Source organism: Silene latifolia, chromosome 1 (assembly GCF_048544455.1).
Source record: "Silene latifolia isolate original U9 population chromosome 1, ASM4854445v1, whole genome shotgun sequence".
NCBI classification, from domain to species: domain Eukaryota; kingdom Viridiplantae; phylum Streptophyta; class Magnoliopsida; order Caryophyllales; family Caryophyllaceae; genus Silene; species Silene latifolia.
In genome coordinates this window covers 2,777,585-2,803,931 of record NC_133526.1, presented here as the reverse complement: position 1 = coordinate 2,803,931, position 26,347 = coordinate 2,777,585, and the positions used below count along the sequence as shown (strand labels likewise).

Here is a 26,347-nt window from a genome sequence, read left to right as displayed (position 1 = left end):
GCCACACTGCAATCCCGAAACAAATGGATACTAGATTCAAAACAAGAAAGACAAAAAGGACATAAAAGAGACTCACCTCCTACTCAAGCGGCAATGTTTGCTTTAGTAGCTGTATGCATCCCTTTGATTTAAGGACTATAACGAATTTATAAGATGATGAAAGCTAGTCATAAAATTAAATTGCATAAACAATATTGAAAAAGATTAAGAAATAACCTTCGGTCCTAGCTTTTATGGCCTATGAACAATATCGCAATGATATTCTCCTATCAGTTGCACCCAAGATGATATGAGAAATGCCCTTTGATTATGCTAGAATCGATCCAAAAATTAACTGGATTAATTAGGTTTTTGTGTTTTAGATGAGAGGCAAAGAAAATGAGTTAGAATGAATTAGGTTAGAAAAATCACCACTAATCCCTCTTAAACCGTGTATGAGGTAGATTAGGGTAGATTTTTCTTTCTAATTATTCGGCCCAAATCCCGAAATAGCAAGGAGTATAATCTCCTTATTTTCGGTTATTCCAAAATGTAAAAAATGTGTAAATTGTCATCTAGTGAGGATCGAACCCATGACCTCTTGGTTTGAGTACCCTCACTATTACCACTATGACACATTCATCTTGTTAATATTAAATATAACCGATTACATTTAATTACAAATTAACAGATTAATTCGTCAAAGCTAACATTACATACATTTAATTAAATATAACTTATTATATTCAATTTACGAATTGTGATTAATTGTCTCAACTAATATTATTTAATCTTCATTAAATAATTGTCTCATCAACACATTGACTAACTGTTTAGTCATATAAGGCATCAATGTGATTATATTTCTATAACCACATCTCTCAAACACATCCTATAGGTGTGACCTTTAGGGACCAGTTGATCACCGCCATCTGTATGATAATAACGTCAAACTTTCTAGCAAGCCAACCGTTATTAGGTAATCGTTAATCAACTGATTAAAATACGAAGTATACCCTTGTGAACCTCTAAGAGATTTACAAATGTTATCACACTAATTTGTGGAGGACACAAGCTCCAACAAACTCCCACTTGTCCTCACAAGTGTATGTGCGATAACCGATTCTCATATCCTAAAATTTCTCCCACTCAATGTAAAACAATTTGCAAATCCGTATTCACAAAGGTCGTATTTTACAAGCGATCATCATCAAGAGTGGTTTCCCCGACTAGAGAGTAACTTAACTGATAAACGAATCATCATTCGAGCATGGCCATGCATTTTAGTTACAACTTCTCGAGTGGCCCTGAGAAATAACTATACCTGATAAGGGTTGGATATTTTCCTCAACTCGAATTCTGCAGATGTAAGCACAGTATGAAATGACCCAGAAAAAATCTACTTAGCGTCCGATTCAGATCGTGAGAAAGAAACCAAAGTCACCCAAAAGCGCCTTAATCTCAAGAGACGATAGTCAAAAGAATCGACTCTAGGAACACAATGGATGTCCTATCCACGACGACCGGCACCGAATGTTTTTAAACATTTAGGACTCCATTACGTTGTCACAAAAAGTTGTCCTACGAGGTATCGTTATAATCTCGCATCTGTGATCGATCAGTCAACCGTTTGACTTATGGCTCGTTGAACCTATCAATCGACTGCACAATATAATAGCCGGAGTTATCAGCTCACATTGGCGATTACGGACCAAAACAAATATAATGTAATTCAGTTCACTTTGTGGCGTTCAATGTTGTCAGTACAATCCACATGAAAAACAAAATATTATAAAACGATGAAGTTATAAATAGTTTATGAAAAAGATAACGTATCGAATTCATAATCAACTACTATAACTCAGGTACACGTTTAATTCTCATGGAAATAACGTGCCCTCCATGCTTATCATATTTCAATGACGTAGAATTTTGGTTATGCAAGATGGCATTTGGTTATGCAAGGTGGCATTTAGTAATGCGAGGTGGCATTGTCTACGTGCTTTTAAGGTTTACCCTTTTAATAATATCTATAGATTTGCACAATTTAGTTTTGCATTTTATTTTCATAATTTTACTTTGATTGATTCTTAGGTATTTCTATCTGTCATAGGTTTTTTTTATGAAGCCATATCTATTTTTCTCATTTCCATGATGGAATAGGATGGATAATTTTTCTACGTTTTTTCTAGGTAATTTATAATTCACATACCATTACTCATTTGTTATCAAGATATAAAATAATAGATTGGTCATTAAGCTTTTGACTTTATTGACAACTTTCATATCTTAATAAAACCGTCTTAACTTAAAACCTCTCATAATCTATTTTAGTTTCATCTTTGTTTTAATTGAATGTGTGAACATCTTATAACACGGTGGTAAACAAAAACTAGTGATCTTAATAATGCTAATAACCACCAGTTGCGTGCATCAAAGCCCTTATAATTACATGTCTCACATTGGCCTACCTATACTATCTTTATGTCCTCAAGTTACAATAAATGCGTGATGTAACTATTTTTTTGAAACTCTATGCATCAAAGAATGAATAAAGTTTTGGACGTTCAAAAATAATAAATTTTGTAATTGATATCTCCATTTATCCTCCATGATCGGGTAATCAAACGTTAAACATTGTTTATACCCATGTACGAAGTATTTATTTATGTAATTTGTACAATCGTAATGTCTATGCTTTCTATAAGTGGAGCAAAAGAGTTTACTTACAACGTAATAATTAAACAAATGTGTTGTGAAAAGGGAAATATGACTTGAGAGTCTTGGACATGAAGTATATAACTAGGGTCTGTCACTAGGCTATTCATTTTAATTTTTAAAAAAGAGTTGGTTCCCCATAACAAATTTCGAATTATACATAATATTTCAAATGTTATTTACAAAGTATTTTTAACGTTTTGTGATAATATGGTTCAATGTATTAAGATTATTGTTAGAAATAGTCGATACTATATGATACTTGAGTTGCTGAATAAAAGAGTGTGGTGAAGAACTGAAGACTGGTTCTCAGATAGACGGTGAATTTGACAAAAGTAATAGGAAATAGAGGATGAACTACGCTTGTTTTCCGGCTTAAAACAGGTGATTATGAATAGAGATATAAAATGAATGATGATTATACGTACCAAGAAGTGCATGAATGCTTCAACATATTAACAAGACTATTATTCCGTTATTTTGTAACTATAAAATTTATTATTTTTATTTTAAATGTCCGTGCAATTTTACACAAGCTCAAAATTATGTTTATTCATATATAATACGGAATATTTAAAAAATAACCGCTTGTACCCGTCCCATTCTTTCCTATAACACGAGTACTACGTAATCATTTCTTCGTTGTGTTGTTGGTAAAGAGAGGTAGCTAACTGGTCTATTCAACGTATTCATTGTCATAAATATTATGACGTCTCTCAATAAAATCACATATTTCCCCCAATTCCTCAAACCCTAACGCTAACCCTAACCCTAATTTATTCCCCTTTCCCCTTTCAATCTCTACAATCCACCCCAAAATTCGCAATCAATCACTCAAATCAAATCAATCAATGGATTCTCAATCAACAAATCTCTACGAAACGGCGTCGCAACCCGACACAGGAACCGACGCGTACACATTCCTCGAATTCAACACTCAAGTCGGCGTTGCTGATGATGCCGACGACGATTTCTCCTCGTATCCTCACTTCAACGAGCTTTCTCAACCGTCGATTCGCGCTATTCCGACGGTTTCTGTGTCCTCGCCGTCTGAAACGCCGTCGCCGTCGTCCAACTCCGGCGTAATTCGTGGTGGAAGCGGTGGTTCAGCGGTTGATACGCTCGCGGCGGGTATGAGTGGGTTAAATTTTGAGGAGACGGTTGGAGATGATGTTGATGGTTTCGTTGATCAGTTTTCGAAAGGGGATTTTACGGAGCACGCGTGTCGGTATTGCGGTGTGGCTAATCCAGCGTGCGTGGTTCGGTGTAATGTACCATCATGTCGAAAGTGGTTTTGTAATTCTCGGGGGAATACTTCTGGTTCTCACATTGTCAATCATTTGGTCCGTTTTCCTGATCAATTTTGTTTGCTTTGTTCTATTTTGTGGTGTTTGATCATTTGTTTATGTTTGGAATTGCCTTTAAATTATAAATGGATCACTCTTTTCTCGAGTTAGCGAAATTGTGCCCCTCCCTTCTTGAATAAACGTAGCTCGAAAACTAAAGGTTAGCAAATGATCGGGATAAAGCGAGGATTTTGACGTAGTTTGTCTAACGAGCTTTTCAAATGTATTTAGATGCAAGGTTTGATTTTGTTTCTGGGTTGAGAGTTCTACTCTATTTACGCTTGTCTAGCAAGCTCTTTGTAGGTATTTGGATGCAAGTTTTGATTTTATTTTCCGGGCGAGAGTTGTAGCCTGTTTAAGTCACACTTTTGCTTGTTTTCTGTTGATATTTATTTCGGGGATGGCAGGCTAGACTTCTAGGGAATATGTTGCAGTTTTAGGCAGTGTTTGTGGAGGAAGTTTGAATATTGATTTACGTGAGTTTGAAGAGTAGAATATTGCTCAGGCGAAGGATGAGAGTTTGCTATGTACAAGTTGGAACAATCTTGGGAGGGTTGGTTTTTGGAACATAGTGCTTGGAGATAAATGATGTGTTTGCTGGTTGGCTTTGATGAGGTGAATGGAATTTCCAACATATGCAATTATTTTTGGAGGTGAGGTATAGGCAAGGCTTGTTACAGAGTTGAGGAATGAATGTTACTCCCTCCCTTGAAAGTCTTATTGCGATTTTTTTTTGGAACAGTTCTTAAGAAATGCTAGGTTAAAATAAATTATCTTGCAAGTGGACCACCTATTAAACCATTAGTCTGATTTAGTTAAGTTACACCGAAAGTAACCAATTGAATATTCACTACTACATCTGGCCCTCCCAGCTCACCCGCCTTCTGAGTGTGATTTACCACTAACGGACTAACCAAATCACTCTCTGACTCCTAAGCGTCTCGAGTTTGCGATAAGCTTTGACACACAGTTTTTGAGAATTACTTTTGAGTTTATTTTGTCAATTTACACTTTTAGCATCTCTAAGGAAATTGTTGAAGATGAGGGGTTAGTGTTGTGCTGTCGCTGAAGGAGTTGCAGGTGGTGATTGTCAAGGGTGGTGAACGCGGGGGTGATGATGGCTGTAAAGGGTGGAGTTGGTGGGGAGGAGAGAGGATGGAGACTGGTGGGGAGGATAGAGGGTAGAGGGTGGTGGTTGGTGGAGAGGAGAGAAGCTGGTGTCTTTAATAGGGTTTGGGGTTGACTTAATGGTAAGTTAGATAAATTGTTCTTGGGCTGAAAAATGGTAAACTGCGTAATTATATCTTTTATGAGGACAATTTGATCATTAGGCACAAAAAGTTTACCTAGAAAGGAAACAAATAAAAATGCGACAAGCAAAGCGAAGTGTTTATATAAGAATAATGGGAAGAACAATGTAGATGGGTAATTATTTATATGTTTTGGCCTATTGGTTCTAGTTATGAAATGATATCTTAATGAGGCGACTTTTAAAGAATTTTGAAGCTTAGAGCCCTATTTTTTCATACTAAAAAAGATTAGGATGTAACCAATTGAATATTCACTACTACATCTGGCCCTCCCAGCTCATCCACCTTCTGAGTGCGATTTACCACTAATGGACTAACCAAATCACTCTCTGACTCCTAAGCGTCTCGAGTTGGCGATAAGCTTTGACACATAGTTTTTGAGAATTACTTTTGAGTTTATTTTGTCAATTTACACTTTTAGCGTCTCTAAGGAAATTGTTGAAGATGAGGGGTTAGTGTTGTGCTGTCGCTGAAGGAGTTGGAGGTGGTGATTGTCAAGGGTGGTGAACGCGGGGGTGATGATGGCTGTAAAGGGTGGAGTTGGTGGGGAGGAGAGAGGATGGAGACTGGTGGGGAGGATAGAGGGTAGAGGGTGGTGGTTGGTGGAGAGGAGAGAAGCTGGTGTCTTTAATAGGGTTTGGGGTTGACTTAATGGTAAGTTAGATAAATTGTTCTTGGGCTGGAAAATGGTAATCTGCGTAATTATATCTTTTATGAGGACAATTTGATCATTAGGCAGAAAAAGTTTACCTAGCAAGGAAACAAATAAAAATGCGACAAGCAAAGCGAAGTGTTTATATAAGAATAATGGGAAGAACAATGTAGATGGGTAATTATTTATATGTTTTGGCCTATTGGTTCTAGTTATGAAATGATATCTTAATGAGGCGACTTTTAAAGAATTTTGAAGCTTAGAGCCCTATTTTTTTTCATACTAAAAAAGATTAGGATGTTACATTGTGCTATTCGTTATTTCAAACTGTAGTCTATATGCTTTGTTCAGAATGCTATTTACCCAATACTTTATGTTAAATATCATGTGAATTTAACGTCAAGAATACCAATCAGTACAAATAAATAAATCAAATGTCACATCTTGAGTCGCATGACCTCTTGTTATGAGACATTACTCATAGTTATAATAAAACTCAATTAAATCACATTAAGTGGATGACATGTCAGAAGCAGAAGGTATTCGGATACGAGATGGCATATGAGAATGGGCAGATGTTCTACTCTCGTATTAGGAGTCGGCTACAATAGATTTGTTTTGTTTTTATTAAAGCTTTAAATAAGCGCTCTGGTGAAGTTTGGTAGAATTGTTCTTATTTAGTTATCTGTTCATTGTGACGTGATCTGCTTTGTGAATGCAGACGATTCGCTAAAGCAGGCCTGTATATTTCGTTGTCTTTTGATTGTTTGCAGTCCTTACAAAATGAACTAGTTAGTCTGTTTTTATCCTATTTACTTTGGATTTACATCCAGACATCATTGTTCCGTCGGAATCTCATGTTGTATCATTTACCAAATATTTTATATAAAAAGTCTGTAATAATCGACATTGTGGTGCATTTTAATTGGTTTCAATGGTTTGTTTTTGTAGGGAAAGAGACAATCTAACAAGTTCTTGTTGGTGTTTGTTTTGCTCATGAATGTTTTTTTTAAGCCATACAAACTTGTTAATTTTTTTATTAAATTGAAGGCCGCTGTGATCATGAATGAACCAGTATTGATTGAGATGTATTGATCTCATTTGTTATTTTAATATGTTGGTTCTTTGGATATTTTCCTAACGGCCTTTTTTGCAGGTTCGTGCAAAGCACAAGGAAGTCTGTCTTCATAAAGATAGCCCATTAGGAGAAACAATTCTGGAATGCTACAACTGTGGTTGCCGTAATGTTTTCTTACTTGGATTTATTTCTGCGAAGACAGAGAGTGTAGTCGTTCTTCTTTGTCGGGAGCCTTGCTTGAGTGTAAATGCTTTAAAGGACATGAATTGGGATTTGAGTCAATGGTGCCCCCTTATTGATGATCGCTGCTTCCTTCCATGGCTTGTCAAGGTATAATTTTTAGTTTGCTAATTGAGATGATATGTGTGTTTCTTTGAAGTTTATTTGGCGAGTAGTTAGATGATCATGCCCTAATCTATGAGCTGGTTCCTTGCTGCAGGTCCCATCTGAGCAAGAGCAACTGAGGGCTAGACAGATTAGTGCACAACAGATTAATAAGATAGAAGAACTGTGGAAAACAAATCCTGATGCATCTTTTGAGGATCTTGAGAAACCTGGTGTTGATGATGAACCACAGCCTGTTGCCTTAAAATATGAAGATGCTTACCAGGTTCCTATTTTTGAAATGCATTTTTATATGAAGATGAACTTTAACCTGTTGCCCTGTGATACAAAAATCTACCTTCCTGTAATTAATGACATCAGATCTATGTTTGAGAATCGCTCATAGTGCAGGTTAAACACTGTTTGACATTGCAATCTTCTATAATCTTTTGCATCAAATGGCTAAGGTTTTTGAAGAAACCTCTTGCTTGGAGAAAAACAGTTTTTATCAAATTACTTGTTTTATATGCATGGTGATGCGGAGAATGTGAAGGTTTTTCATTGGCTTCTAGACTTCTGTGTATTTTTTTTTTTACCTTCAAGGTTTTGGTTTTATGTTTTGCAGTATCAAAATGTGTTTGCTCCACTTATCAAGCTTGAAGCTGACTATGATAAGGTCAGTGATGTGCCATTTCTTCCATGTTTTTGTCGTTAACGGTATCTTCTTATATTGCATCATTTTTAAGAGTGGCGGCTTGCCTGATATCTCTTCGTCTGCTCGTAGCCTGCCTTCCATCTAATGGATCTTGTACTGTAAATGGTTTGCAGATGATGAAAGAATCTCAAAGTAAGGACAATCTAACAGTTCGGTGGGATATTGGACTTAATAAGAAGCGCGTTGCATATTTTGTTTTCCCAAAGGTTTTATAGACACTTCTTTTACCCACTATATTGTTCATTTCTGTTATTCTTGCTCGAGGTTTTATACTGTTATTATATTATTTATTAGTCCTTTTGTTGGTACTTTGTATTCTATTTTCTAAAACATTGCATTTTTGGTGTCATGATAGGAGGATAATGAATTGCGTCTTGTGCCTGGTGATGAGTTGCGGCTACGCTATTCAGGAGATGCTGTTCATCCTGCTTGGCAGTCAGTTGGGCATGTGGTACTTACTCTTGCTTAATACACCACAATTTTTTGGAGAATCTCTATATTTTGGTGCACTTTGTACTTGGAATCAGTTTTCTCTCCAATGTTCAGTCCAGAACAGTTTGCTTTATCTTGTGAATATTACATGATTGTTTAACTTTTGCAGATTAAGTTAACTGCACAAGAGGAGGTTGCACTGGAGCTTCGTGCCAGTCAGGTAGTCATGATTTTTAGATTCCCTTGTTCTGTGCTTTCAGTTTTTTAAACCAGTTGATTGTTTGCTTATTATTTTTTGTTTTTGTTTTTAGGGAGTTCCTGTTGATATAAATCATGGTTTCAGTGTTGATTTTGTCTGGAAGAGTACAAGCTTTGATCGGATGCAGAGTGCAATGAAAAGTTTTGCAGTGGATGAGACTAGTGTTAGCGGGTAGGTTGGCATGACCACCAAACTAGTTGACTAACAAAATCTTATTAGCAAGCTTTTCTGCTCACATTCATCATACTTGTAATTTGTGGACTAGCATAAACATACAGCATAATGTTTTTGCCGTTTACTTGTTATCTTTGACTAGTTTGGTTTATATCTCGGGGCCTGTTTACACTGTGGAGTTGTGTAATCTGAGTTTGGATTTGCAACCCAATTCTGTGCTGTTTCTCTTGTCTTCCATTTATGTTATCTCTAAGCATTCGGTTATGTATTTTAATACAGGTATATTTACCACCATTTGCTGGGCCATGAAGTCGAGATGCAGATGGTTCGAAATACTTTGCCTCGTAGATTTGGTGCTCCTGGCCTTCCAGAACTTAATGCCTCACAGGTGTTGCCTTTTGCCTTCTTCACGCCGTTTGTAATGTTTTTTTTTTTGAATTTTGGGTATTTGGTAGAGATGCTGTTGAGCATTTCGGTTAGGAGCCATGTCTGTTAGGCAATCCAAAAGGTTTAAATCTATTTCATATTCTGTATTGCCTTTTTTTTGGGCAAGTAGTAGAGGATATCAACTAAATGTGAGATGTTTTATTTTATTTTATTATTGCTAATGTCTCACGACTTTTGAAAAACATAGGTTTTTGCAGTTAAGAGCGTCCTCCAGAAGCCCTTAAGTTTGATTCAGGGCCCTCCTGGCACGGGGAAAACCGTAACTTCAGCTGCTATTGTTTATCACATGGCCAAGCAAGGCCAAGGGCAGGTAAATTTCACACATGATGCTTCTCCTTCATGGTTATCCTGTATTGTCTCTACTCTCTCGCAGTCTCACTTATTTGAACGTGCTTGTTAGGTTTTGGTTTGTGCGCCGAGTAATGTGGCTGTAGACCAACTTGCTGAAAAGATAAGTTCTACTGGCTTAAAGGTAATCAAATCTGTTCTTACTTCACATGGCAAATTGGAACTTCCCATCTATTTAATGTATGACAGATTTGTTAATTTTATAACATGTAATTTTTGATTAGGTGGTCAGACTTTGTGCCAAGTCAAGGGAGGCTGTTAGTTCTCCTGTTGAGCATCTGACACTTCATTATCAGGTCTTCTTACTTTCATAATGTAATGTTGTTTTTACACTGTATTAGAGTTTTTATTTTTTGTTTATGAAAGGTAGCTTTCAAAGTGGATTAAATTGGTATAGTAGTTGTATCTGTGGATAGGTTTACCAATTCCCATCAATTATTTTGCTGGTAGGTTTGGTTGTTCTGTTGAATTTTCTTTTATGTATTGTTGTACTTTTTTTTCCATATTTCCAATGGAGCCAAAGACTCATTACTCTTTGGTTATGGATTATAATGGAATAAATCAAAATGGCTCACTAAAGTGGTTGCGCTTCTTTCTTTTGTGAAGTATCGGTCATTCAATGCAGTTCTCGACGCAATTTTCATCTTGGGTCATTCGGAAACAGCCTATTTGTGTTGCTAACACAAGGGTAAGGCTGCGTACATCCGACCCCCCTTTACCCCGCAATTTGCGGGAGCCATTGAGGCACTGGGGTAATGTTGTTGTATTAGAGTTTTTATTTTTATTCAGTTCCCATTTCATTCTTTATAGGTCCGGCACCTTGATACTTCAGAAAAGAGTGAATTGCACAAACTACAACAACTGAAGGATGAACAAGGTAATATTTCGTCATTTTGGTTATCTTTGTTCTAGGATTTTTTTGTTGATTATATACGCAGAGGATTCACATGTATGTGGGCTTTGACCTGTCGACTCTTTCTTTGTGCTTTCTTCAATTGAAATGTGCCTTTTCAGTCAACGCTGCCCTCCAATTATATGTGGCCTATGTTTATTTTTAGCTGGTTACTATGGATTCTATTGATATTTTTTTTTTTGTGGTAGAGAAGTGGATATTTTGTTTTAGAATGGGAGGGGCGAGCTTTACTTTATTTGGCAACTATGATTTCTTATCAGTAAATAGCGGTGGACTCGTGAATGAATTGGACGGCTTGATATATATTTTGCATCAGCATGGGGGTATGGCCAGGGATCTATCAGATTTTAGGGATACGTGGTCGTTTAGAACCTAGGTGGCGTGGGTGTGCATGATCCGGTCAATTGGACCAGAATTGGCCGGACCGTTGCACAGCCCTGCGGTTTCCGGTCCATGTTTTTATGGTGATTCCGGTTCCGGTCCATTCCGGTGCACAGCCCTGGAATCAGCCTGATCGGTTTCCGGTCCTTGATTTTTGGTGATTCCGGTTCCGGTCCAGACCGGTGCACAGCCCTCCTCCTACTTAAACCGTACTGCAAAAGTTCTAGCCTATTTTTGCTTGTGATTGAATTAAAAATGATGCTTTTCATGATGTAAATTTTTATTCTTTGTTCATTGATCCTCCTGGCTGTACATTTGTGAACTTAGCTTGCGTCTTAATTTGAGCTAAAGCCCACGTCTTAATTTTTCAGGAGAATTGTCCAGCAGTGATGAGAAAAAGTACAAAGCTTTGAAGCGAGCAACAGAAAGGGAGATAGCTCAGAGTGCAGACGTCATTTGCTGTACATGTGTTGGAGCTGGAGATCCCCGTGTCTCTAATTTTAGGTTCCGGCAGGTATGAAGTTATTCGTCGTGAGTCCTTTTTTTTCTTTTTTCTTTCTGAAAATATCTGGCCCACTGGGTGCTTAATTGTTGTTACTTTTAGGTACTAATTGATGAGTCCACCCAATCAACAGAACCCGAGTGTCTCATTCCACTTGTACTTGGTGCCAAGCAGGTGAGTTCTAGTCCATGTAGCCTTGTAAAAATTTAATATTGCTCTTTGGGACTCTCTTTAGCCTGGTGGATACACCAACTATGTAAGGTAGAAATAGGCCATTGATACCACACAATCATTCAAGTGGCGGTCCTTATTCACCCTCTTAAATCCTCCGTTTTGAAAAACCTTGTATTGAAGGCATTTGAAGCAAATATGTCTGTTCCAATGGAACAGAGGGAATTCTGTGCAGATCTTGCTGCTTATGCATGGGTTTGAATTTTTTTTCCCATTTTTCTAATGCAAGCTGGCTTTTCAGGCTGTTCTTGTTGGGGACCATTGTCAACTAGGTCCTGTGATAATGTGCAAGAAAGCTGCTCGAGCTGGTTTGGCGCAGTCCTTATTTGAACGTCTTGTCATGCTTGGTGTGAAGCCTATCAGATTGCAGGTGCTACTCCCTTTTTGTTTATAATTGTGTTCCCTAATCATTTCATTCTTTGATTTGGATTTTTAAGGCATATGCAGGACGTAGGGGGTGATAACGAGCCGAGCCCGAGTTTGGCCTTGCTCGGCTTGTGCTCATGAAACAAAACTCGAGCTTACCCAAGCTTGAAAAAATTGAGCTTATTATCATGCTCGCCAGCGTTAATCGAGCTCGAGCTAAATGCGAGCCTATATATAATTTTCAAGTTATAATAGTTTTTTTCTTTCAATAGTTTCAATAACATGATTCGGAGGTTATATACTCCCTCCCATCCAAACCAAAGGTTACATTTGACTTTTTGGCACTATTCATGATTGTAGAGAATCTTTGATATTATAAGTAATGTATAAGAGAAAATATAGTCATGCGAGATCTTGTTTGATTCATCGTCATGAATGCTATTAGAATATGAAGTTTTTATAATTTTTAATAATGTGTAACTTAAGATATTTACGTTGCAAAACGCGCCTCGGCAAGCGTAATAAAGTCAAATGTAACCTTTGGTTTGGATGGGAGGGAGTATAAAAATATTGGACAGATTAATGAAAACATTTAATATGGCTATACAATATATAATCATGATAAATATTTTAAAAAATTAAGTGCAAACCTATTATTTTATCGCACAAGTTCGAGCTGCTCACGAGCTTTTCGAGCGGAGCCAACGCTAGCTCGGCTCGACTCGTTACGTTATCGAGCCGAGCCCGAGCTCGAGTCAAGCTCGCACATGCTGAGTTATGACCAGGTTTTGACCTAGCCGAGCTCGAGCCGCTCGCGAGCTGTCTTGTCTTATTATCACCCCATATAAGGGCTACTGAACTAAATAGTTATATTGTTAGTATAGCGGTACCTTAGACTGTAAGCTATCCATGATTCAATTTTTTTTCTTTTAATCTTGGATTTCAGGTACAATATCGTATGCATCCTGCATTATCAGAGTTCCCTTCCAACAGCTTTTATGAAGGTACACTTCAGAATGGCGTCACAATCAATGAGAGGTTATCACCAGGCATTGATTTTCCATGGCCTGTTCCAAACCGCCCCATGCTCTTTTATGTCCAGGTATATAATTTGTAGAAGCTGTGATTTGATGAGGATTATATTATTTCTTAGGTCGTGTCTTTTTTTACCATTTAAATAGAGATATGGAAAGGCATGCTTGAACTGGCTCATGTTTATGATGATGGGAAATACCTCACGTTAGGGAAAGATCCCAATGTTTGAGTGTAAAAAAAAGTCATATTTGGTAGTGTATGAAGTAAAAGTGAGGCACATTTTAGGTTGCTTTTGTAAAAAAACCTACACTCTGTAGTCTGATCTAGAAAAGTACCAAGGTTAATCTTATGCAGCAAATTACATTGTGTTATTTCTCATCTCTCTATAGGACTACAATCAAAGATGGCAAAGTCTGACCTACAATTAATATCTTGCAAACAAAAACAGAGTATTATATATCTTTATGGGCTGTGTATTGACCTTAGGGCATGCTTTTCAGATGGGGCAAGAGGAGATCAGTTCCAGCGGAACATCATACCTCAATCGCACAGAGGCTGCAAATGTTGAAAAAATAGTGACCACCTTCTTAAGAAGCGGTGTGGTTCCTAGTCAGGTATGCTTGAGTTCACGTTCAGTCCCTGTGATTTTTATCCGCTATCATATGAATATTGATACTGTTGTGCTTTAAATTCAAATATACTTACTAGTTATATTGTCGAATATGCTACAGATTGGGGTAATTACACCGTATGAGGGACAAAGGGCATATATTGTGAACTATATGGCGAGAAATGGTTCCCTCAGACAACAACTTTACAAGGAAATTGAGGTACAATATTGTGTAATTACTATTTTCTGTTGTTTGAAATTGTCATACCAAATGTGATTCTCACTGGTCTTTTTTATAGGTGGCAAGTGTTGATTCATTCCAAGGGAGAGAAAAAGATTATATTATTTTGTCTTGTGTCAGGAGTAATGAGCATCAGGTTGGTCCATTGGTTACCTACAGCCTACCCATCTCTTAAAATCATTGTTATTGTCGTGTAATCTTCCGTCTGATACCAAAATTCGATACTTGAGATTGTTATTGATATATACGGAGAAGCCAATCAGAAATCGTGTCGTATTAGATACTTCCTCTTTTCCATTTGAGTAAATATGTTCTCAATATATGTGAGGGGAATTCTGGAAAACGTTCAATCAAATGGAAGAGCGGAATACTGGCAAAACGTTGTGTGGCGTCTTACAACAGTAGTGTCTCTCCATGCCTCACATGAACACATTGAATGGCTTTGTGTTCAATTAGAACTCTACAGCTTTCAGCATTGTCATTGGATGAATTCTACAACATAGAAAGTAGTCATCTTTACGTGGGCCGTTATACAAGTTTTGCTGCTTCTTTCTGCTCGAAGTTGAAATTGATGGAGCCTAGGGTACTTCAGAAGTATTTTAATTGTAACAAATCTGCAACTTCTAAGAGTGAGTCTGCAACTCATTGGTCCTAGTTCACCTTTAGCCATGGTTCAAAATTTCGGTAGCGGTATAAATGTAAAATCGGTCCTTAATCGGTCATCGCGGATGAGTCGCGGTGATGCTTGACCGATACGATACATCTCAGCAGAGATTTTGAAACACGCCTTTAGCAGAAACGTCCATCTTTTTGATAGCTAACTCACTGTTCCTTTGTAGCTGGTATACATTGGTTTCTTATAGTTGGGCCTTGGTGGTGGTTAGTGGATTGTAGACTTAGCACCTTACTTGGTTTGAACATTTTTGAGCTAAGTTATCATATGAGATCCAATCTCCATTTATGCTTAGTTTCTAGGTAATTTTGATTCATGAATAGTTTATTCTTGTATAGTATTCAATCTCGGTGCTTTTTGCTGTCGCAGTATTGGTTGTCTCTGCCTATTCTCCCTAAATGCGGTCTCAGTAAACTTCAAAACCTGTATGCTAATTTTAAAAGCGGTAAAATGCGGTTGCGTATCGATGTTGCGGCTGATATTTAAAACTGTGCTTGTTTGATGGTAGGAGATATGCTATTTCTGAAAATTTGTTGATAAAAAACAGAAACTGCAGATGTTTACACCATGTTCATGTTTGTTGATTTCTCAACGTATCATCTGTTCAGGGCATAGGATTTCTTAATGATCCGCGTAGGCTCAATGTGGCGTTGACAAGAGCTCGTTATGGCATTGTTGTTTTGGGGAATCCAAAAGTTCTGAGCAAGCAACCACTCTGGAACGGCTTATTAACACATTACAAGGTATTTCTTCTCCTGTTTGGTTTCTGTATTTTACATTCTTTTTTGTTATGTAAGAAACGATACTTGTAAGGCAATCAATTATTGACATGCACCTAGCAGTTGATTTTTTAAAGGCTGAAGCTATCTTACTCCCTTCCAGACTTCCAGTTTCATTGTAAATTGAATAAGCAAGCTTGATATGTATTTTCTAAAATGTTGCTTTCTGCATTGTCGTGTTTGTTAAGGATCATGAGTGCTTGGTGGAAGGACCTCTTAATAACCTGAAGCAAAGTATGGTGCAGTTCCAAAAACCCAAGAAGGTAAAATTAATATTGAGTTAGTTCTTTATGTTGGGGTGGGGGCAGGGCAAAAGGATGCTAATTTGGGCGATTGAGGCACAATATAATGTTATCATGTCACTAACCGTTGTGCTTCTATCTTGCAACAGATCTACAATGATCGCCGACTTTTCTATGGTGCAGCTGCGGGCATACCTGGTGATAGTTTTTCACCGGTTTCAGCAAGCGGTTCAAATGCTGATAGAAGAAATGGCCGTGGTCGAGGTATCATCATTCTATTGAATTGAGATTTGCATGCAACTTGTAGTCTAGCATCTGTGTTTGATTATCACAGTTGTAAGTGCACGAAATCCTTAGTTTCCATTTGGCTTGTTTAATGATGGTTTTGATATTCTTTCTTACATAAGGTTATATTCCACATGGACCGCCCAATGGTACTCCCAAGCAAGGAGTACATCCTGCTGGGTTCCCCGTGCATCGAGTTCCCCTTCATCCTTATCACGGAGCACCACCGGCTCAGCCGTATGCTATTCCCACTCGTGCTGTGCATGGTCCTGTTGGAGCTGTTCCTCAAGTACCTCAGCCTGGCAACCGTGGCTTTGGTGCTGGCCGAGGCAGTGCTGCTCCTATTGGCAGTCACCTTCCGCAGCAGCAAGGCTCTCAGCAGGCTATTGGAAATCCTGGTCCTAGCTTCAACTTTCCTCTGGAAAGCCCAAATAGCCAATCATCTGTTGGTCCCTTTTCACAACCTGGTTTTGTTTCCAATGTAAGTTTTTTTTTTTTTTTTTTTTCTGTTGATTTATTTTGTTTTGTTTGCTTTTGCGTCGAAGTCATAGTGGGCTTATAATTGACATATATAGCTTATGGGTATTCAGGGTCCTAATCAGTCTTTCCGCGATGGGTTCTCTATGGGAGGCATGTCACAGGTAAATACCATCTCTTACTTTCTTTAAAGAAGCGGAGCTCATACTCTGGCCTATGTAGCCATTTTGTTCTGAAAAGCTCATATATTTTGGCCAATATGCTAGGACTTTTTGGGTGACGATTTCAAGAGTCAAGGATCACATGTTCCGTACAATATTGCTGAGTTTTCGACTCAGGTATGTTACTCATGCTAATACATACAGTTGTTTTTGGTATATGCATGATCCATTCTATTCTTTTGTTTTTGCACTCTTTTGAGGGCGGTGACTAAATTCTTCCAAGTGTTGGTTGGTTTATTACTAATAAAGTGCTGTCATTGTTGGTTGAAAATGTTAAAAGACTTCTAGACGTTTTTGGTATGGGCATGATCCATTCCATTCTTTTGTTTTTGCACTCTTTTGATGGCGGTGATTAGAGCTGGCAAACTTGACCCAACCCGACCCAATAAAAGACAGAAAATTTAGCAACCTAAAACCGACCTGACCCGCTCGCGTCCTGACACTGGATACGACCCAACCAATGACCAGTGAGTCGGATTGACCCGATATGAACCTGATAGGTTTAATGACCAGACAATTATTAAGCTTAATATTGATCAAAATGAAAGCGATTTGGTGCTTACTTTTGTACGTTTGACTTAATAACAAAGTAACTACACCAAAATAATGGTCGAAAACCAAACTTAATGGAATTGAAATAATGTGATAAACTAGACATGACCCAACTCAGTTGATCCGAAATGGCTCGACTCGAAACAGTTTGCTAACCCCGATATGGCTTGAACCAGATACGACCCCAACCGGGCTTGACCTGACCGAAATCCGATTCGACTGACCCTGTTGGAACCTCTAGCGGTGACTAAATTTTTTCAAGTGTTGGTTTGGTTAATACTAATAAAGAGCTGTCGTTCTTGGTTAAAAATGTTGGACGTGTAGTCATTTCTCTGGAATATGTCTTTTTTTTGTATTCAATACTCTTAATCATCGTATGGATGACTGTATCCTTTGGTCAGATGATACTCCCTCCAGTTCACTGGAATTGCAATTTGCAATATTTGTTAAATATTCGTGGAATGTGAGTAGTATTTTAATGAAATGTTGCAATTCCAGTGAATAGGAGAGACTTCAGAGAGAGTGCTTGATAGCGTGATGCTTATTATGCTTATCTTTGTTCTTGCTGAACATTGGTGATTCTTAAGTCTGACGTGAGATATTTAATGACACTGCATTTCTTTGTATTGTCTTGTTATTTATGATTTTATGGGATTGGGACCCAAATATCTAATTGAGTTATTTTCTGGTAGAGTTTACAATAGATGGATTGTAGAATATCGTTGGGTATATTATGATTATACCATTAAGGAATGAATAATTATGTACTCTGTACAATATTTGGGTAAACTGTACAATGTAAAGTTATTCTCTACTCTATTGGATCCCGACACGATTCCATGTGATGTTGAAACTTGTGTATGGTGACAGGCTTCACAAGGCGGCTATTCAGTTGATTATGCCACACAGGGAGCACAATCAGGTTTCCCTGGTAGCTACATGAACCAGAACTCTCAGGCTGGATTTTCACGTTTTGGTAGCGGGAACGACTTCATGTCCCAGGTATGACTAACTTCTCAACTTCTGATGCTGCGAGTTTTGTTTCTGCACTTCTTAGTTTGACGAGGTGTGCCAAGGCGCTAAGAGGCTTAGGCCACAGAGCGCAAGGAGAAGGCGCATGCCATTTGGACACGAGGCGCCCTATTTTAATAAAAAAATTGTATTTTCCAAATAGAAGTTTGAGCAACAATACCTTTCTAGGAGTTGTCATGTTGACTTCCATGTAAAGGGGTAAAAGTTGGGGACTTCTTACTCAAGTTGGATTACGTATGAATGAGTTTTGTTTAGTGAGCCTCATCTAAAAGGCCCACCGAAAATGCACTAAGGCGTTTTGGCTAGGCTAGTGCCTCATCCAAGGCCCGCCTTAGGTGCACTTGAGGCACACTTTTTTTAAACCAAGTTGCACTCCTATATCTGTTTGCTCCTTACAGGACTATATGGCTCATGGATCACAAGGACTTTTTACTCAAGTTGGCTTCAACGATCCATCTCAAGAAGATAGCTCTCAGGGCCATTTTGGCATGGGTAATGCTAACCATCTTCAGTCACAGGTAACCAGTTAATTCTATACATTTCTTATTTTTGTTGTGCTTATTTATTCGATATGATCAGTTGTTTATCTTTGTTTTTAGTTTTACTCAACGTTTTCTTCAATGAAAATTATTTGCTTTTTAGACATACCCCCACAAAAATGTTAGGGCACAGGTCAGACTGCTTAATTTTGGATCTCCCTAGTCTTTGTGGTCTGTGGTCTGTGATCTGTGCATCGGTGGTGTTTGTAATCGAAAAGTGGAGGTAGATGATGGCTTTCATTTTAGGGCAATAACATTTCATACTTTCCGAGAATAATGTCTGACACTTAACCTGTATATATATAAGATAGCCAAGTCCAAGTGCACGTTGTTTTCTCTTTAATTCAAATTTGGTCATATTGCAGGCTCTAATGAATCCCTTGTACTCGCAACCTTTTGCACATTACAACCCCCAGCCATTGAATTTGCAGCACACTCCTCAGCAAGTCCAAGCACAGCCTACCCAGCAGGGCCAGAGCGTGCAGAATCAGAAAGTCCACTACAGTGGTTGAGCGTGTCTTTGGTTAGTGTACCCTGAAATGGATTAATCTTCGATTTCAGCAACTTGGTTTGTGCCGCTCCTTTGCCGCCATATAAATTCAGATGGAAATTACCATACCCAAGGTGAGTATGTCTTCGACGCTTGCCACTACCACAATTACTAAATGTCCAAAATGGTGAAAATCCCAAATAGAGTGATTTTTCGCCATTGGCAATGGGCACAACTAAAATGGCATCAGGTGGCACAAAACAAGTCTGAGACGAAGGATGATCCACACTATCATCTTATAGCTATTATCACGAGGCTAAAAAAAGTCTCTTTTTGTGGGAGAGATCATTACGTGACATGGTCTTGTGCGAAAGGGTTCGGATGTGTAATGGAAGAAGCTACAGATATATACAGTTTAACACCCCATTATTGAAACTGAAACAGCCCAAGTACAGAATTTTGTACAGCAACGCCGGAAAAGAATACCTATATACCGAACCCTTTCAGCTCGTCCAGATATGTAATTATACTCTTTATTATAAACACCAAGTACTAGAAATTATATTATCTTACATCGATGATGGCGAGTATTTTGTATGTTTTGCGAGAATAGCTCCGACCCTGCCAGATGCTTGTGTAAAAGTGATTAATCTGGTTTTATATGTGAATTGTGACGATTAATTATTAATTAATTATCATAGTGCTCATCAGTAATCAGTCGTCATGTTGGGCCCTTTTAAGTTTATTTTTTGTTCAAATTTTGTTGCCCTTTTATTTACGTTTTTTCAAATATTGTTTCCTAGTACATTTTTTGCCTAGATTGATTGAAGAGTTTTTTTTTTGCAAACACTACCTAACATTTACCTCATTTACAAAAATACTACCTAACATTTTCAATTTTGCAACAAACTACCTAATATTTTTTTATTTTTGTCTAAAACTACCGAAACCCAATCACCGATGAATTAAGTCAATTTTCCGACTATTAACCTATATTCACACGTGTGAAGTTGTTCAAATGATGTAAATGTTAGGTAGTGTTTGCCAAAAAATCTCTTGATCGAAATCGTTTCCGAAAGTAATAAGAATAAATTTGACATATAGAAGAATACATGGGGCAATTAACTTTATGAACTTAGTATACTACCAGACGCGTCTTAAAGTAAATGGAGGTCCGATGCACCATAAGAAAATAAGGCTCCAAATATGAATGACGCCTTAAAGTAAATAGAGGTCCGGTGCACCATAAGAAAATAAGGCCCAAAATATGAATGTATCAGTCTACTACATGTCGAGGATTATATTGAATTTATTAGTAAAACTTATAAATTCGGTGGTCAAAACTGGAGGTTCGGTTCCGTCGCCCAGGGTATGGCTCATTCTATGAACCTTGAAATTTTTTGAACTATAGAATTGTTTTTTCTCGTAAAATGTTTATTTTAATTAATCCAGTCAAACGATGTAAAATAAATTTGGAATACGATCTTATGAAATAAAATATGCTGAATAACAATTAATAAAACAATCCGCTCTTCTTTACCAAAAAAAAAACCAATTAATAAAACACAGTAATTTTTACTTACTAAATACTAGTAATAAATACCAATGGGACACATAATTAAAACAATTCATTGCAACAGAAAATAAAAACATATCATAATTTCCAAGATGTCGTAAATTTAGATCGGACATACGGGCTAATTGGATTAGGTTCAGGTGAGTCATTTTCAGTTTTGAAACAATGGATCAACTAGACTCGATCAGATCAACTAGACTCGATAAGGTTGGGTAACTGGGTTATTTTCAAGTCTATTGACTATTATCATGTGGTTATGGACACTTTGCATTTTGCAACAATACACTAAGGTCAAACTGGTTCAAGTCAATTCGGATGTTGGATCATGCTGGGCCGGTTATTCAAGTCGAATCAAATACGGGTCTATTATTCAATTCGGATCATTCAAACCAGGTCTATTTTACCTGATCCACTCAATAAACATCGACATCATCTCATTCTTCTGCTAAACCCTAATTCTGGTAATTCCCCTTTCCATTTTCTTCTCTTCATTCTACGATTTTTTATTCTTTATCTCTTCGCCTGTCTTCTCTTTCTTTTCGATTGCGATTTCAATTTCAATTTCATGGTAATCTGCATTTCAAATCTCGTTATTTCTTAATTTTAAGGTTATTGCTATGGATGATTCTTATAAGTTTAGGAGATTGTTCGACAAAAATGTCAATTAGGGTTTCATAATCTCCAATTACCCATTAATCTATTTCACCAAATGATGAAGGTCAGCGCACCAAAGACATCATTTGGTGGAATAGATTAATGGAAAATTGCAGATTTTAACAGGCTATTTACCGCCCGATCCGATCCGGTCCGACCCGATCCGAACGTCGGCTGTGCTGATTTGGGTATTCTCTCTTGACAAGTCCCTTAAGCTTGGGTATCCGTTTGAGTCTAATTTAGGTTTGTTTAACACCTTAATTAACGGCCTTGTGCACAATAACCAACTTCCACAAGCTGTTGACGGAGCTGTCGTTAATTAAGTTGTTAAACAAACCTAAATTAGACTCAAACGTGGACAATGACAATGCCTGTGCTCTCCATTTCCTCCGCCGAATGTATTCTATCCCCCTGGGTTGTAAGCGTAAGCTGGGTATCTGTTTGAGTCTAATTTAGTTCTGTTTACCACCTTAATTAACGATTTTGTGCACAATAACCAACTTCCACAAGCTGTTGAGTTGTTGAATGTAGCGGTCGTTAATTAAGGTGTTAAACAAAAAATAAATTAGATTCTAGTCGCTCGGGTAGTGAACAAAGCTAGCTATTCATCCCTGGTATAGTTACCTATGGATTGTGGTACCATGGTGAAAGGTCTTTGCAGGATCGGGGATTGCCCGTGCTCTCCATTTTCTCCGTCGAATGAATTCTAGCCCTTGGGGTTGTAAATGAGGTGATCTGAGCTCGAGCTCGGCTTGAAATTTTTAGCTCAAGCTCGGCTTGGCTCGAAGCTTGTCAAGCTTAAAAAATGGAAGCTCCGCTCGAGTTTGAATCGAGATCATTTTGTCATTATATAATTTTCACTTTCTCACCTTTTATATCTTTCTAGATTTAAATATTTTTAAACTACAAATAAGATTATAAAATTCTAAAAAATAGTACTTATAAATGCTTATAAATAACATATAATTTGAAATAAAAATTAATATTATCGTATAGAATTTTAAAAAATCTTTATAAACGAGCCTAAATGAGCTTCCGAGCCGAGCAAACGAGCTTTGCTGTGCTCGAGCTTGAGCTCGTATTTAGCCAAGAACTCGAGATGGGTTTGACTCGAGCTTTGACCGAGCCGATTTCGAGGGCTTGACGAGTCGGCTCAGATCATTTACTGCCCTATTTCTACTTATAACATGTTGATTCACATGCAATGCAAGGACACGATGATTGATGAAGCACAAGCCTTTATATAGATAATGATTGAACAAGGTGTGGCTCCTGATGTACTTACTTATAGTACTCGTACTTTATTTGATGGCTATTGCTTGTGCGGCCAAATGGACAAGGCAAGAGAGGTATTTGATTTAATGGTACACCCTAAAGCTGTGAAACATTGGGACTTATAGTATTCTGGTCAATGGAGTATGTTAAACTACAATGTCAATTAGGGTTTACTAATCTCCAAATGATGACTCCAAATTGACAGATTTTCGATTTTTTAGTCTTTATTAACTATTTTTTCCGCTAATTTTACTTCCCATTTTACAGATCTATGATTTAAATCACTTTTTAAAAATGAGATGTATGGTTATTGTGGTGGCGCGTCGAGCCACATTGGTTGGGTGTAATGAGGTTTAGCTAAAAGGGAGTTGCAGGTGCGGGTTTGATGTTCGCTGAAGCTTGGGTATCTGTTTGAGTCTACTTTAGGTTTGTTTAACACCTTAATTAACGGCCTTGTGCACAATAACCAACTTCCAAAGCTGTTGCGTTGTTGGACGTAGCTGTCGTTAATTAAGGTGGTAAACAAAACTAAATTAGATTCTAACTAAACAAAGCTAGCTATTCAGTCAGATATAGTTGCCTATAATACCACAGTGAAAGGTCTTTGCAGGGTCGGGGACAATGCCCATGCTCTCCACTTCCTCCGCCGGATGAATTCTATCCCCTCGGGTTGTAAGCCTGCCTTGTCATGTACAACACCATTATCCATATATTCTGCAAAGATATAAACTCTTAACTCTTAACTATAAACTCTTAACTGTGGCCCTGAACCTCTTTTCAGCCATGAAAACCGAGGGTATCAATCTAAATGTGTTCACCTATTACACATTGATTCGAGGAATGTTCAATCTAGGTGTAAGGTGGAGGCTAGGGAAATGTTGGTTGGGATGATTGAGAGCAAAATTGCACCCGATGTTTCTACTCATAACATGTCCTTTCACATGTTATGTAAGGGCACGTTGATTGATGAAGCACAAGCCCTTATTCAGATAATGATTGAACAAGGTGTGGCTCCCGATGTATTTATAGTACTCTATTGGATGGCTATTGCTTGTGCGGCCAAATGGACAAGGCAAGAGAGGTATTTGATTTAATGGTACAAACTCACTGCCACCATCGATGTCGTGGCCGATATTTAATACTCCCCCTTGCACTTCTGTCTGGAAACAGATCTACAATGATCGCCGACTTTTCTATGGTGCTGCTGCAGTCACACCCGGTGATAGTTTTCACTGGTTTCAGCTGGCAGGGCAAATGCAAATGCTGATAGAAGAAGGGCCATGCTTGAGGTATCATCGTTCTGTTGAATTGAGATTTGTGTGAAACTTGTAGATTAGCATCTGTGCTACATGAAGCAGAACTCTCAAAGTGGATATTCAGTTGATTATGCCACACAAGGAGCACAATCAGGTTTCCCTGGTAGCTATACGTACCAGAACTCTCAGACTGGGTTTTCACGTTTTGGTAGTTGGAACGATTACTTCATATCCCAGGTATGACTAAGTTATCGTCCTCTGATGCTGTGAATTTTGTTTCTGCACTCCTTAGTTTGAAGAGGCGCGCTAGGCTGAGGTGACATAGGGCTGCTTAATTCTGGATCACCCTAGTCTAGTGGTCTAATTTGCATTGGTGGTGTTTTTGGTAATCGGAAAGTGGATTAGGCTGATGTCTATGTTGCTCAGAGTCTCAGACTGTTCAGTTTTTCTCAGCTATCCATGTTGTTATGGCTTTCATTTTGGGTTATGCTCTTTCATGGACGCGTTTTACTCAATTATGGACGACATTACCCATTTTGCCCTTTGCATTTTACTCCATCAAACCCTTTCTCTCTCTTTAATTTTCCCTAAAATTTTCACTTTCCCTTCCCACCGCATGCCACCTTCCGTCCGGCCACTGCACCGTCGGCCACTCCACCCTCCGTCCACTCCACCGTCGGCGACCTCCCCCATCATCGACCATATTAAAAACTCCATACATCCTTACAGAGTTCACGCCTTAACCCTAAGCATAGATCCAGGTGAATTGTTATCCGCCAAACCCAGCAATTATATGTCAATATACAATGGAAGTGCACTTCCATTATAGACTATCAGCCTATCCTTTTTGTTTCATAGTATACAAAAGACACACGCAACTTAGACTGCAATAATCATTATGATCAATTGAAGCTTTTAGTAGTAATAGTGTGAAATGAATTGATTAATTGATTTTGATAGCAGGTTCAAATTGCCCGTTTTTTGATTAATTTGTTAGAGGAAGAGTGCAAAAAAATAGGAGAGAAATTTCTCTTGTTTGTTGAAAGTAAGGGTATGCAATGGAAAAATTATGAAAAAAAATACATGAAAAAGTAAAATGTGTCCATGAAAGAGCAATGACGTTCATTTTAGGCTAATGACATTGAATACTCTGGAAAATAATGTCCGAAATTTTACCTGTGTCCCAGTCACACTATTCATTGGTAGTAATATCCTAGTCAAATAAGTTTATGTGTGATGATATATATAGGCAAATAGCCACGACCAAGTGCTGTTAGTTTTAACTTTAATTCAAATTTGGTTATATTGCAGGCTCTAATGAATCCCCTGTACTCGCAACCGTTGCACATTACAACCCCGGCCATTGAATTTGCAGATTACTGATCAGCAGACTGAGGCTCAGCCTAACCAGCATTATCAGAGCTCGCAGAATCAGAAAGTCCACTACAGTGGTTGAGCGTGTCTTATTATGTGACGTGGTTTTGTGCGAAAGGTTTCGGATGTGTAATGGAAGAAGCTAATTTTGCTGGTGGTGATACCGTTTAGCACCCCGTTATTGAATCACGTGATTTGAGCATGAGAAGTACGGAGAGGTTCAATTTATAATGACCAAATCACGTGATTTTACCAATAACCCAAGAACAAGTACTCTTTTGGAATGAAGGGAGCTGTGTCGTAATATCTAATTATTTCTCGAAAAATAATCCAACATATACTTTACCCCAACTATGTACCTCCTTGTAGCTTATGAGGGATTGCCATCCATTTTTCATGTTGGAAAACACAATTTTGTGTGTTTTCAGCAAGTAGAGGTCTTAACAGGTACATATTTTCCGATGGAGGTAGTTTACGATGCTCCTTGTGTGGATTCGTTAGCTGAGCTTGCTCAATGCCATCAAAGAAATAAAGGTTTTTGTATTAATGTTTCAAGGCAATTTGTTAAGACATCAATTTCACACCTTGAGAATCAAGGTGTTGCCGTAGGTGTTAAGACGACTACTATAATGCAAACAATTTGTAATTCATTGGAAATGTTACAGTATTAGAACGGTTTTTCTATCATGTGCCCAATGGGCACATGTTAAGGAGCCAAATTGAAAAAATAACTAGTATAGATCCCGCGTAAATGCGCGGTTTTTTAAATAGGGATATTAGAGAATGTAACAATTATACTATTGGTATTTAATAGTGTAAATCCCGCACATTTGCGGTATATATAAAGGTTTGTTTTTAGTT

At 37.9% G+C, this 26,347-nt stretch overlaps 1 protein-coding gene across 1 annotated transcript; it reads left to right on the top strand.

Annotated features, from left to right (window-relative positions):
• The first annotated feature begins 3,289 nt into the window (after positions 1–3,289).
• LOC141592831 (regulator of nonsense transcripts 1 homolog) lies at positions 3,290–20,094 on the top strand. The gene is made up of 29 exons (XM_074413695.1): positions 3,290–4,040; positions 7,162–7,413; positions 7,523–7,693; positions 8,033–8,083; positions 8,236–8,328; positions 8,478–8,573; positions 8,724–8,774; positions 8,866–8,984; positions 9,267–9,375; positions 9,622–9,744; positions 9,835–9,906; positions 10,007–10,078; positions 10,593–10,659; positions 11,448–11,590; positions 11,681–11,752; positions 12,051–12,179; positions 13,122–13,277; positions 13,711–13,824; positions 13,942–14,040; positions 14,120–14,197; positions 15,343–15,477; positions 15,702–15,776; positions 15,905–16,019; positions 16,163–16,521; positions 16,631–16,681; positions 16,784–16,855; positions 18,161–18,292; positions 18,721–18,840; positions 19,227–20,094. The coding sequence occupies exons 1-29, from the start codon at positions 3,549–3,551 to the stop codon at positions 19,371–19,373; spliced, it is 3,765 nt and encodes a 1,254-aa protein (XP_074269796.1). The 5' UTR covers positions 3,290–3,548; the 3' UTR covers positions 19,374–20,094.
• Positions 20,095–26,347: the final 6,253 nt, after the last annotated feature.

Coding starts and splice junctions, on each gene's coding strand:
- LOC141592831 (XM_074413695.1), top strand. CDS start 3,549: ATGGATTCTCAATCAACAAATCTCTACGAAACGGCGTCGCAACCCGAC. Junction 15,777..15,904: donor AGTTCCAAAAACCCAAGAAG/GTAAAATTAATA, acceptor ATCTTGCAACAG/ATCTACAATGATCGCCGACT. Junction 16,020..16,162: donor AAGAAATGGCCGTGGTCGAG/GTATCATCATTC, acceptor TTCTTACATAAG/GTTATATTCCACATGGACCG.